This window comes from Chenopodium album, chromosome 14 (assembly GCF_948465745.1).
Source record: "Chenopodium album chromosome 14, dcCheAlbu1.1, whole genome shotgun sequence".
NCBI classification, from domain to species: Eukaryota; Viridiplantae; Streptophyta; class Magnoliopsida; order Caryophyllales; family Amaranthaceae; genus Chenopodium; species Chenopodium album.
The window spans coordinates 28,400,626-28,413,340 of NC_137847.1; the positions used below are offsets into that span (position 1 = coordinate 28,400,626).

Here is a 12,715-nt window from a genome sequence, read left to right on the forward strand (position 1 = left end):
CAATTAACATGCAAGTTCAACACTATCAACACACAAATAAGCACAAACATATGAGCCGATGACTCTCCCCCCAAGCTATCATGAACATTGTCCCCAATGTTAAAACAATAAAAGCACGAGAAAGGGGAGGAAGAAAACTAACTCAATGGCTCGGGCCTCCTTGGGAGCTTGAGCCCCCGGGGTACCAATGCCGGTAGACATTCCGGAATTCACCCAATTCTGACCGAAGACCCTCAAAGCTTGTCCTCATGTTGTCGTAGGAGGACCTCATGTCTTCGTGAGACTTTCTCATAGTCTCAAACTCGGTGGTCATGAGGGTGGAACCGGCATTCATGAGCTGCATCTGTTGCTCGAAAGAGAGATGTGGGTTGTCCTCACCCACACCTTGACCTTGGTACCCTTGTTGGTACCCTTGTTGTTGCTCATGTTGTTGTTGTTGAAAGAATTGTTGTTGGTGGAATTGTTGTTGTTGTTGCTCTTGATCTTGCTTCTGCTCTACCTCTTGTTGTTGAGGTTGCTCATGGTCTTCCTCCTCTTCACCGGGAACCTAAGGATGGTCCCTCTCAAAGACCTAGTTGCTCTCATCATAGATATAGGTCTTCTCTTGGTCGGGAAGGAAGGCATAGGGCCGGCCACTCACATGCCACAAGTAAGGATGTGGCCCTTCTGCGTCCACAACCCATCTCATTGTCCTCAGCGATTGCATATCTAGCTGCGTCAGCCTTGGACAGACCTCCTCATCTGCAAAATCAAGGTTAAGAGCAGAAGCAGTAATGGTGATCATGCCACCTATGGTGATGCTACCGGACCCTGTGGCAACATCCTCTAGATGGTCGACTAGCCAGGACCCTACATTTAAGGCCGTGATACCCTTGCTCAAGTGCCAAAGGAAGTGAAGATCCCTAGTGGACACTATTCCTGAACTATCACCTCTAGCGAACATCGTGTTCACTATGGTGCGCTGTGAAACCCTAAAGGCGGGGTGGATGATGGCCGTGGCCTTGTAAGTCCTCGGGTTATAGTCGAATAGGCCAATGATTTTTCTCCAAAATTCACCCACACAATAGTTACGAGGGGGGCCTATCCTTTGGTTCTATGGTTCCGTTGGTTGGCCACCCAAAAGCTTGGTTTACCCTCCTTATGGTCATGTTGTGTTGGGTGTTCATAAGTTGGAAGGTAAGGCGGCGGGGAACTCTATTGGTGTCTCGTTGCACTTGGAGGGTGGAGAGGAACTCAAGTGTCAACCTCTTGTAGGTTGGGGCGTGCAAGTCTAGCCAATTACCTAGGCCACATCCCTCAAATAACATTATAATGTCGTCCCCTACCCCCAAAGCCTCGCCTACATTCTCATCATAGAATTTCGTCGATCTAATTATCCTCCTACTTATCCTAATGTAGTTGTTAAAAAAGGTAGGGTCATTAAACACAATTCCCATAGTATCCACTTGTGGTGGATCAACGGGGGGAGGAGGAGAAGGGTTGCAGTACCTAGCATCCGTGTTTCTAGGTCGGTTTCTTCGGCTCATGGTCGGTCTTTATGCAAAGAAATTAAACACACCACAACCAAGAAATCAACACACCAAACACACAAGAGGCACTAGGTTCACTAAGACAACAACTCAAGGCTTAATCAACACCAATAAGCACAACACAATCAAGTCAAGTTCAAAGTCCACCACCTAAAACAAGGCAAGCAAATCACCAAACAACCAAGACTACTTCAATAATTCATCCACAATAATTTGACACTAATTTCATGAATTAACATCAAACAAACCAACACAACAACTCACTCAAACAAGCATGCTTTTTCATTCATTAAAATCAATTCCTCAATCTCACTTACAAAAATCCAATATTCACAACATTCACCAAACACCTTCAAATTCACTAAAACTTTGCAATTATCAACTATTAATCACTCACAACCAATTCAAACAAACTTTCTCAAGCAATTACATGCAAAAGCTCAAGAACTTATACATAAAATTAGTGAAAGGGAGGAACGATTATACCGAGCTTATCGTGGGTGTAAAACCCGCAAATGAACCTTTCTAACCTTCCGTAAACTTGCTTGAGCATACTCCAACACCCAATTGCTTCAATTTTATCCCACAAGAAAACCCCCAAATTGATTTTTAAGGGTTAGGGTTTTGAAAATTTGGGTATTATTTGGGTTTAAAGAAGGAGAATGTAGTAGTAGATTGTGATTTTGTTGAAATCGAGTGAAGATTTTGGAGAAAATTGTTGATTTTTGGTGGGATTTTGAGGGTTTGAGGGGATTTGAGTGAGTAGTGAAGGAGGAAGTAGGAGAGAGAGAGAGGGGAAATCGTGAGAGTGAGAATGAGATTGTGAGAAATTTTTTTATTTTTTGTATAAACCGTGCTGCTGGCTTGTAAATCTAGGGTTGCACGGACGTGTAGGATGTGGCATGGACGTGCAGCCTCAGACAGTAGCAAGGAAGACTTCTGACTCAGGTGGCACGGATGTAACACGCCCAAATCTCCCTCTACGAAAATACTAGTATAATACGTATAATTATACCGTAGAGACAGACTTAGGCGTATTACCGCCGCGTGATTACGCAAGGCTACTCAACTTACTAACAAAACCATACTTTGCAGCGGAAACTTCAAAACTCTTCTTTATTAATAATAACTATAGATAGAAACCAATGTTATGAGTACTCAATTTAAATACAAGACCAAAATTCCTAATTTAGTGAAACCAAATCCCGGGACTCCAATGCATCAATTTATTCACTCCACCTGACATAACACTGCTTACCATTACGGTAAACAGGGCGAACCAAAACAAATAAGAAATACGGGTTAGCAAATATGCTAAGTACGGTAAGTGCAAGATAATTAAATTCAATTTATTTGCAAACATGCTTTTGAAATTAATTCCAATAATTATTCCAATAATTTCAAACTCATGATTCAAAACCAATTCTCAATATTCAAATCTCAATAATCAATAAAACCAATTCCAATTATTTTAAAACCAATTAAACCAATTTAACCAATTCCTCTCCCAAGTGTGCACACCCCCCAAGCTAGTCTCCTTATGTTACAAGACTATTCTTGAGGAAAGACCCAGTCATACAAAGTCCAAGGCCTTATCAAAATACCAAATCCGCATAGTGGGATTACTAATATGCTTATAAAGTATAAATAATAAATTTAATTCAATGATTAAATAAATCTTCTTTAAATCCAATAATTCCAACCTTTAATAATAATAATTCAAACTCCCTTTTTTATAAATCCAACAAGCTTTCAAAACCAATCCTTTTTAAACATGAATAATAAATTAATTAATCAAAACATGTTATAAAAATCAATACTCCAATTTAATTATTAAAACCAATCTTTTAAACATACTTTTATTTCATAAACCATAATTCAAGTCAATTTAATTCAATCACCATAAAATCATTCAAACATGCTCATTCAAATCGATCACTTTCAAGGTATCTAGCCACCTAACGTACCTTGATCCTTGCTTAGCCAAAAACACTTCAAAAAGAACTCTCAAGTAGCTTGATCAAAAACACCCTACAAATAAATATAACCTTAATTAATATAAGGTTAACAAATAATCACAACAATGAAATTAAAAACCCCCAACTATATGTACATGAACCTTTTAAATTAATTTTCATAAACATCATTAAAAATCTAATTTATATAATTAAAACTACTCATAATAATTTTTATAAATCCCCCATAATAATAATAATAATAATAATAATAATTGAATAAGAGAAGAGAAAGAGAAAAGATAAGAAACCAAGGAACAGAGAAGAATTGAATTTTCGTTGGAAATAATAGGCAGAACTTGCGGAGGCTATAACTCCTTCGATATAACTCCGAATTGGGTGATTCTTGAGCCTAACCTCAAGGATTTTTCAAGAGGAACAATCTTTTGTGAAACAGCAATACCCCAAAAACTGACCAGAAGTGTCCGAAAATTGGTTTCAAAGATAAACGGGATGATTTGTGTAAAAAGAGGAGAAGAAAAGAAGAGAATTGGTGTGAAGAATGTGAGAGGTATGGAGGGGTATTTATAGGCTAGCTCATGCAAGAATTATGGTAAGAGAATTTGGGAAGAATTATGGTAAGTAGGGTTTAAGGGATTACTTGGAGAAGTGAGTAAAGATTTAAGGAAAGTTTTGATATTGAAGAGATTGTGTATAATTGAATATGGAAGGTATGATTGTCATGAATAATATTAAGGAAATTGGAATTACTTGGGGAATAATTAAGAAAAATAGATGGCAAGAAAATAAAATGATTGGATACTAAAAAGATGGAGAATTAGATTTAAGGAAAATAGGAGATTTTAAGGAGATAATTAAAAATACAATTTACCAAAAATATTTTTCCCAAAATCTACATGGGATGGCCGAAATTTTTGAGCTTTCCTAAGCTCATATTTTCGGCCCTTCTATTAAGTACTTTAGGAAATTATTTTGCTAGTTTTAAGGAATTAAAATAATTGTGTAAATAATATTTATTGTAATAAATAATTAAATAATAAAATACCAAATATTCACCAAATAATTTAACTAATAAAATCAGATTTTCTCTTAGGAAAATCCGAAATTTATTAGCCAAATAAATGGGATTTACGGACTTATTAAAATAATAATAAAATATAGCTTTTGCCTTAATTAAAATATCCAAAATATATAAATAATCCGGTTTTTAAAATAGGATAAATGGATAATAAATCTTATCCAAAATAATAATTTGTTTTTAAAATACTTTTGGCGCCAAAATTCAAATATCGTTTTGGCTCCAAGATTTAAATAGTAATTTAAATTGCTAAAATACCCTTTTTAGAAAATAATAATTAATTAATTAATTAGGAAAATACGTATAAAAATACGGGGTATTACAACGGACGTGCAACACTACCTGCACGGACGTGCTTGGTTTGGCACGTCCGTGCCAAACTTGTAATTTTGATTCTCACCTTCCTGATTGCTTCTGACTGCTTCTGCACGGACGTGCGATGTTCTGCACGTCCGTGCAGACCTGATGCTGCACGTTTTTTACCCCTTTTTTTTTTTAAGAAAGTAATAATAATAATAATAATAATAATAATAATAATAATAATAATAATAATAATAATAATAATAATAATAATAATAAAATTATTATTATTATTACCATTATTATTATGATTATTGCTAAGCCTACTACTTTACATCCACAAATATTTTTCTTACTCCTCTTTTCATCAATACCTACAAAAGATATTAAGAGAAAAAGTAGTAATATAAAAATGATGGAAGGGAAATAATAGTTTAAGAGAGAGAGAGGTTGAGAAACTCGAGTTGCCTCCTGGAAGAGCTCTTCTAACGTCACTAGCTTGACGACATTGCAGGATCAATGAGAGGAAGGAACATCAAACTCATCAAGGTGAACAACCTTGGCTTCTTCATGCACAAAACCGTCAAAGTATGGCTATGGTTTAGCCTTTGGCCATTCACTTTGAACGGTTCACCATTGTCATTTGAGATTTCAATTACACCATATGGAAACACCTTCTTAACGGTAAAAGGTCCACTCCATCTTGACTTGAGCTTACCCAAAAACAACTTCAACCGGGAATTGAATAGTAGGACCTTGTCACCTTCTTTAAACTCCCTTTTGCTAATATGCTTGTCATGCCAAACCTTGGTCTTTTCTTTTCTTTGTAAATCTGTGCACTCTCATATGCATCCAACCTTAATTCTTCCAAGGCATGGAGGTCAAGAAACCTCTTTTCACCGGCACTTTGAAGGTCGAAATTCAATGTTTTGATGGCCCAATGAGCACGATGCTCAAGTTCTACTGGCAAATGGCATGATTTCCCATAAACAAGCTTGTATGGTGTGGTGCCAATGGGAGTTTTGAATGCGTTGCGGTAGGCCCATAGAGCATCATTAAGCTTTTTAGACCAATCTTTCCTAGACCTATCCGCCGTTTTCTCAAGAATCATTTTTGTCTCCCAATTTGAAATTTCGGCTTGACCACTTGTTTGTGGGTAGTAAGCCAATGGCACCTTATGCCTCACACCATATTTCTCAAGAAGAGCTTGAAAGGACCGCTTTGCAAAATGTGAACCTCCATCACTAATAACGGCACGTGGCACCCCGAAACCTTGGGAAAATTACTCTTTTGAAGAGCTTTAGCATCATTAGTAGGAGATGCAACCGCTTCTACCCACTTTGACACGTAATTAACGGCCACAAGAATGAATTTATTCCCAAAAGAGGTCGGGAAAGGCCCCATAAAATCAATGCCCCATATATAAAAAATTTCTAGCTCAAGAATGTTATTCAAAGGCATCTCACTTCTTCTTGAAATATTACCGGTTCTTTGACATCGTTCACAAGCTTTCACTACACCCCACACATCTTTGAACATTGTAGGCCTATAAAAACCACATTGTAAGATTTTTGCCAAAGTTTTGTTAGCACTCATATGCCCTCCACAAGGTGAGGAGTGGCACATTGTGATAACATCTTCAATTTCATCATCCGGGACACACCTTCTAAAAAGGCTATCAACATGTTTGAAGAGCAAGGGGTCGTCCCAAAAGTATTGGCGAACATCATGTAGAAACTTCCTTTTTTGTTGATAGGAGAGGTCGGGAGGAAGAATAGAGCAAGATAGATAGTTTGCAATGTCCGCAAACCATGGTGCCGGTGCTTGAAGAATAGCAAATATTTGATCATCCGAAAATGAATCGTCGATTGGCAAGTTATCAAGATCACCTACAAAGATAGGCAACCGTGAAAGATGATCGGCCACAACATTTTCGGCACCCTTCTTGTCTCTAATCTCAATGTCATAGTCTTGTAAGAGCAGGACCCACCGTATCAATCTTGGCTTTGGTTCCTTCATGGACAAGAGGTACTTCAAGGCCGAATGGTCGGTGAAGACTATAACTTTAGACCCCAATAAGTAGGACCTAAACTTCTCAATTGCATGAACAATGGCTAGAAACTCCTTTTCCGTGGTTGTGTAATTCCTTTGTCCAATGTTTTGCTGGTGTAGTAGATAGCATGGATCTTCTTATCCTTCCTTTGTCCAAGAACAGACCCAATGGCAAAATCCGAAGCATCACACATGAGCTCAAAAGGAAGCTCCTAATTAGGGGGTTGAATGATAGGAGCCGAAATCAATGCCTCCTTCAACCTATCAAATGCTAGCATACAATCATTAGTAAACATAAAAGGGGCATCCTTACCAACAATTGAGTGAGCGGCTTTGCGATTTTTGAAAAATCCTTTATGAACCGGCGATAAAAACCCGCGTGTCCAAGAAAGCTCCTTATCCCCTTCACATTTGTAGGGGGTGGGAGGCGCTCAATGACCTCAATTTTGGCACGATCTACTTCAATTCTCCTACTAGAAATTACATGACCAAGAACAATGCCCTCTTCCACCATGAAATGACATTTTTCCCAATTCAAGACCAAGTTCACCTCTTGACATCTTTTCAACACTTTAATAAAATTTGAGAGGCAATGTCAAAAGATGAAGCGAAAATAGAAAAGTCATCCATGAATACTTCAATTGATGATTTAATCATGTCGAAAAAAATAGACATCATACACCTTTGAAATGTGGAAGGTGCATTACAAAGTCCAAATGGCATCCTTTGATAAGCAAAGGTGCCAAAAGGACATGTGAATGTAGTCTTTTCTTGGTCCTCGGGTTGGATTGGGATTTGGAAGAATCCCGAATATCCATCCAAGAAACAATAATGACTATGTAATGCTAGTATTTCCAATATTTGATCAATAAAGGGGAGTGGAAAGTGGTCTTTTCGGGTGGATTTATTCAATTTTCTATAATCAATGCACATCCTCCACCCGGTGACCGACCTTGTAGAAATGGTCTCACCCTTATCATTATTAATGATGGTAATGCCTCCCTTTTTAGGCAAACTTGAACCGGACTAACCCACTTACTATCAGAGATAGGGTAGATTATGCCCGTTTCAAGGAGTTTTAAAACTTCCTTTTTCACAACTTCCTTTATGTTTGGATTGAGCCTTCTTTGGTCCTCAATTGAAGAAGCATGATCATCATCAAGTAATATCTTATGCATGCAAATTGTGGGACTTATCCCCTTAATGTCATCAATTTTGTACCCAATGACATCTCTATACTCCCTTAGAACAACTAGGAGTTTATCAAGAGAGACATCATCGAGCTTGGCATTGACAATAACGGGATAAGCCTCACTATCATCAAGGAAAGCATATTTAAGTAGAAGGGAAGGGGTTTAAGTTCAACCTTATGAGGAGGCGTAGTCCTCTCCTCTTTTACCTCAACATTGAGCACTTCCACTTTCATTTCATTGTGGACTAAAGGTTGGTTGAGAAAATAAACCATACCCCCTTGTTTCTTCACCTTCCTCAACTAAGCCTCCCGTTAGGATAGCTAGTAAAGGATCTCCTTCAATCAAATTATCTTGGAACTCCTCTAAGTTCCTTTCCAATGTGTCAACTCTATGAACTTCATCAAATGATGGCTTTTCAATGTTTAGGAAAATGAGAATGAAATTTTCTCATCTCCCACATTCAATGTTAACCTTCCTTCTTTCATATCAATTACAACACCCGTGGTGTTCAAAATTGGTCTCCCTAAGATGAGGGGTACCCTTGCCATTTCCATCACCACGAAATCACAAGGCACAAATACTCTCCCGACTTGAACCGGTACATCTTCAAGAATTCCCAAAGGTAGCCTAACCGTGCAGTCGGCCAATTGTAAGGACATTCTTGTTGGCTTCAAGTCTCCAACTTTCAAACTCTTTGCAATGGAATAGGGCATCAAGCTCACACTTGCCCCAAGATCACACAAAGCATCCATAGCATCCAAGTCTCCAATCTTCACTGGTATTGCATAGCTACCGGGGTCACCAAGCTTTTGAGGAAGCTTGTTTTGAATGATAGCACTCACCTCCTTAGGAAGGGAGATGGTTGCACTCTCCTCAACCCTACTCTTGTTGGATAGAAGATCTTTCAAAACTTTTACATAGGTAGGCATTTGTGACATAGCATGAAGAAAGGGGATATTCACTTGAAGTCCTCTCATGACTTCAACAAAATTTGAAAACTTCTCATTCAATTTCTTTTATACAATCCTATGAGGGAATGGAATACGAGGCTTGTATACTTTCATGGGGGCTTTTCTACTTTTTCCTCATCTCCCTCATTTTTCTTTTGTGGCTCCTTTCTCTCAACATCAACTATTTCATTTTCAAACTTATCCTCATTTCTCACCACAACTCCCTCATATCTCTTTTTTGGCTCCTCTACACTCATAACCGTCCCTTCGTAAGCTCTCCCCGATCTCAAAGTAATGGCCTTAGCTTGCTCCTTTAGGTTAAAAACCGTTGAGCTTGGGAAGTGACCACTAGGATTGGAGGATGAACTTCCAACTTGTTGCGCAATTTGAGCCAATTGATTCACAATTATCTTGTTGTGTGCTTGAAGTTGTTGGATGTTCGCTTGCTGTAGACACCTACATTTAGAGCTTTCCAATGATATCTCGCACACCTTAATCCGACTCCGCAATCAAAAGTTATGGAAGTTTTAAAAATGCATTTCGTATAAGGCAAACTGCAAACCAGCGCAACTCAATCAGTTGCGCGCGCCTGGTGCGCGCGACTCATTGAGATGCGCGCGCCACCTGACGGCGCGGCTCTAGAACCCTAAACCTAGATTCCTATGCCTATAAATAGGGGTCTTCGTTCTGCTCTAAACAGATAGAAAAATCAGAATACTAAACCCTAAATTCTAAAAACCCTAATCTCTCTCAAACCTTCTTACTATCATACTACTTTTCCCTCTTTCTTCCCAATTAATCTTCAACCCTAATCCAATCATTGAAGCTCTTGAAGGTACGAAGAAGAAAGAAAGTCCATAAACGCATAAGACGTTGATTTAGCATAAAAGAAGAACGGTTAGTTTCCTGAGCACTAAGCTAAGCAACAAATTCATCATCATCATATTAATCAAAGAAAGTCCATACTTTTCCCTCTTTCTTCCCAATTGCAATACCCTAGCAAGTAAACTACTCACAATCCATGGAAATCAAGATCAAAACTAAGCTAAGCAACAAATTCATCATCATCATATTAATCAAAGAAAAATCAATCACAAATCAATTAAACTTGAACAATCAACAAAACAATTGAAATCAAAAGCTAAAGATTGCATTAAAGTAAAAGAAATCTTTACAAACTTGCTTCAAAATCAATAGAAAAATGCTTAGAATCATCAATCTTCAATAATCAACCATGAATTTCTCTCTCTACAAACTAGAGTTTCTCTCTCTAAAATCTAATAAAAAACCTTTCTAATAATATTTCATCTACTTCTCCCTCTAAAAATAGAAGGAAAAACTATATATAGAAAAACTAACAAAAGGAAGTTAGTTAGATCATCCAAAAGAAACCCGTACAGGCGCGGTCTACATCAGATAAATGCGCGGCCGCGAAGAAATGGGTACGGTACAAAGACCCAGAGAGGCGCGCCCGCGCCATAGTAAGGCGCGCCTGCACCACCAGGCTGCGCGGCCGCACCAGTGTCGCGCGTGCTCGCGCCTGGGAGCAGGGCAGCCTCCTTCACCCTCGATTGTGCTCTTCCTCATGCGCTCCACTTGGTGATGTTGATGAACACGGAAGGTGGCAGTCTTTAAAGAGCCTCCATGGTGGGTTCAACACCAAGAATGGTGCCCTCACCGCTTGAATGCACAAGCTAGAACTCTTGGACCTTGCACTCCTTCAATCTTGAGCTTCAAATGGTATGCACAAGGCATCTCAAACGATGTAAAACTTAGGAAGGAGACTTGGGAATCCTCGGATTATGATCATAACCTGAAAAATGAACAAAAACAAGAAAATAAAAGAGAAAATAGCAAAATAAACCAAGAAATGCATAAAAATAGAAAATCAACTAAGAAAAGTGCAAACTAAAGAAATAAGGAGTAAAACTAAGGGAAAACTAAAGAAGAGAGCTATAAAAAAGCATGAATTTCTTCCTAAAGAGGATCAAATGAGTGCCATAAATGACACTCATAAAATTCCCCCAAGCTAAACTTTTGCTCCTCCTCGAGTAAAACCAAGCAAGCAAGAATAAGGATGAAAGACTTATTCAAAAAGGAAAAAGAAAGATATAAGATGGGAATATACACTAAGACTCACTAACGTAGGAATCATGATTGCTTTTAGCTACAACAAGACCTTTAAACCCCAAAGTCGCTTATGTGGACGAGTGAGGTCTCGTAAAGGTTTCCTAAGAGCTTAACCTATAACTCTCCACCAACATACATGAGACAAACCATGAAAAGAAAAGAAAATCAAATAAAAGAAAATCAAAACCTTTACGAATTGGACTTTACAAAATGACTACACTACAAATGAATAAACAACTTTCTCAAGCAAGTAAACGTATGCACGTTCCAAGATATCCAAGGTTGATTAAAACATAGGGCATGCTAAGCATAGAGAACTAGTTATCACAATCCACTTTCATCCCAAACGGTCTTACCGCGTTCTACCTACTAGTTGTAGACACCTAATTTTGGCCTCTTGTCCCGAAAGGAAGTGCGATGATGCTACAAAAATCCGTTCTTCACGCTAGATCAAAGTTGAAGTGTTTATGGACTACGAAATGCATTATGAAGTAATTTGAAACCCACATTTGAGACCAATTTATCTTAGAGCCTTATCCAATTACTAATTAGGCCTAAAACATGTTCATACATGTTTAAACTTGATTAATAACGGACCCAAATGCGGCAAATGCAATGATTGGATCCAATGGAACCTACATTGTTGAAAAACCGAGCCAAACAGATGAAACAAACATCAAATTCCCATGCGAGGCCTATACATATGGATAACCCTTTCAAATATCTTTACAACGGTATATTATAATCCCAATTCCGAGACAAAACGAAGAAGTTATGATCAAAACACTAAACCGGGCCCTAAAACCAACACCCTTGCACTCTAACAGCCATATCTTTTGATCCATAATATATTTTAACCTAATTTCAATATCATTGAAAAGTATACATTAAGAGCTTTCCAATGATATCTCACACGTCCTAATCCAACTCCGCAATCAAAAGTTATGGAAGTTTTAAAAACGCGTTTTCGTATAAGGCAGACCGCAAACCAGCGCAACTCAATCAGTTGTGCGCGCCTGGCGCGCGCGACTCATTGAGATGCGCGTGGCACCCAGCGCGACTCAGAGAGTTCCGCGCCACCAGCTGGCGCGGCTCTAAAACTCTAAACCTAGATCCCTACGCCTATCAATAGGGGTCTTCGTTCAGCATTACGAGGACCGAAAAATTCAGAATTAAAACCCTATTATTCTCAAAACCCTAATCTCTCAACTTCTCTTACTATCATACTACTTTTTCTTCTCTCTTCCCAAATACTTTCCAACGCTAATTGAATTCATTGAAGTCCTTGGAGGTACGAAGAAGAAAGAAAGTCCATAAACACATTAAACGGAGATTTAACATAAAAGAAGAACGGTAAGTTTCCTGAGCACTTTGATAAATCACTTTTCCTTTATTGTTTAAATAACTTTAATTGAATAATTAGTGTTGTTTGATCACTTTAAACAAACTTTTAATTAATTAATTCACATAGTAATCTTTTGTTAATCAAGACTAGAATTTGAATAAT

At 38.1% G+C, this 12,715-nt stretch overlaps 1 protein-coding gene across 1 annotated transcript; it reads right to left on the minus strand.

Annotated features, from left to right (window-relative positions):
• Window positions 1-6,065: 6,065 nt before the first annotated feature.
• Window positions 6,066-9,105, minus strand: LOC145577957 (uncharacterized). The gene is made up of 4 exons (XM_081635371.1): window positions 8,623-9,105; window positions 8,403-8,539; window positions 7,967-8,249; window positions 6,066-7,046 (listed from the first exon to the last, which is right to left on the minus strand). The coding sequence occupies exons 1-4, from the start codon at window positions 9,103-9,105 to the stop codon at window positions 6,066-6,068; spliced, it is 1,884 nt and encodes a 627-aa protein (XP_081491497.1).
• Between the last annotated feature and the right edge of the window lie 3,610 nt (window positions 9,106-12,715).

Bases quoted from the DNA above. Each gene is read 5' to 3' on its own strand.
- LOC145577957 (XM_081635371.1), bottom strand. From the start codon at position 9,105: ATGAGAGGACTTCAAGTGAATATCCCCTTTCTTCATGCTATGTCACAA. The intron at 8,540-8,622 runs GTAATTGATATG...AACATTGAAAAG, and splicing joins TTTTGAACACCACGGGTGTT to CCATCATTTGATGAAGTTCA. The intron at 7,047-7,966 runs GTTAGTCCGGTT...CTACTACACCAG, and splicing joins CTATCTCTGATAGTAAGTGG to CAAAACATTGGACAAAGGAA.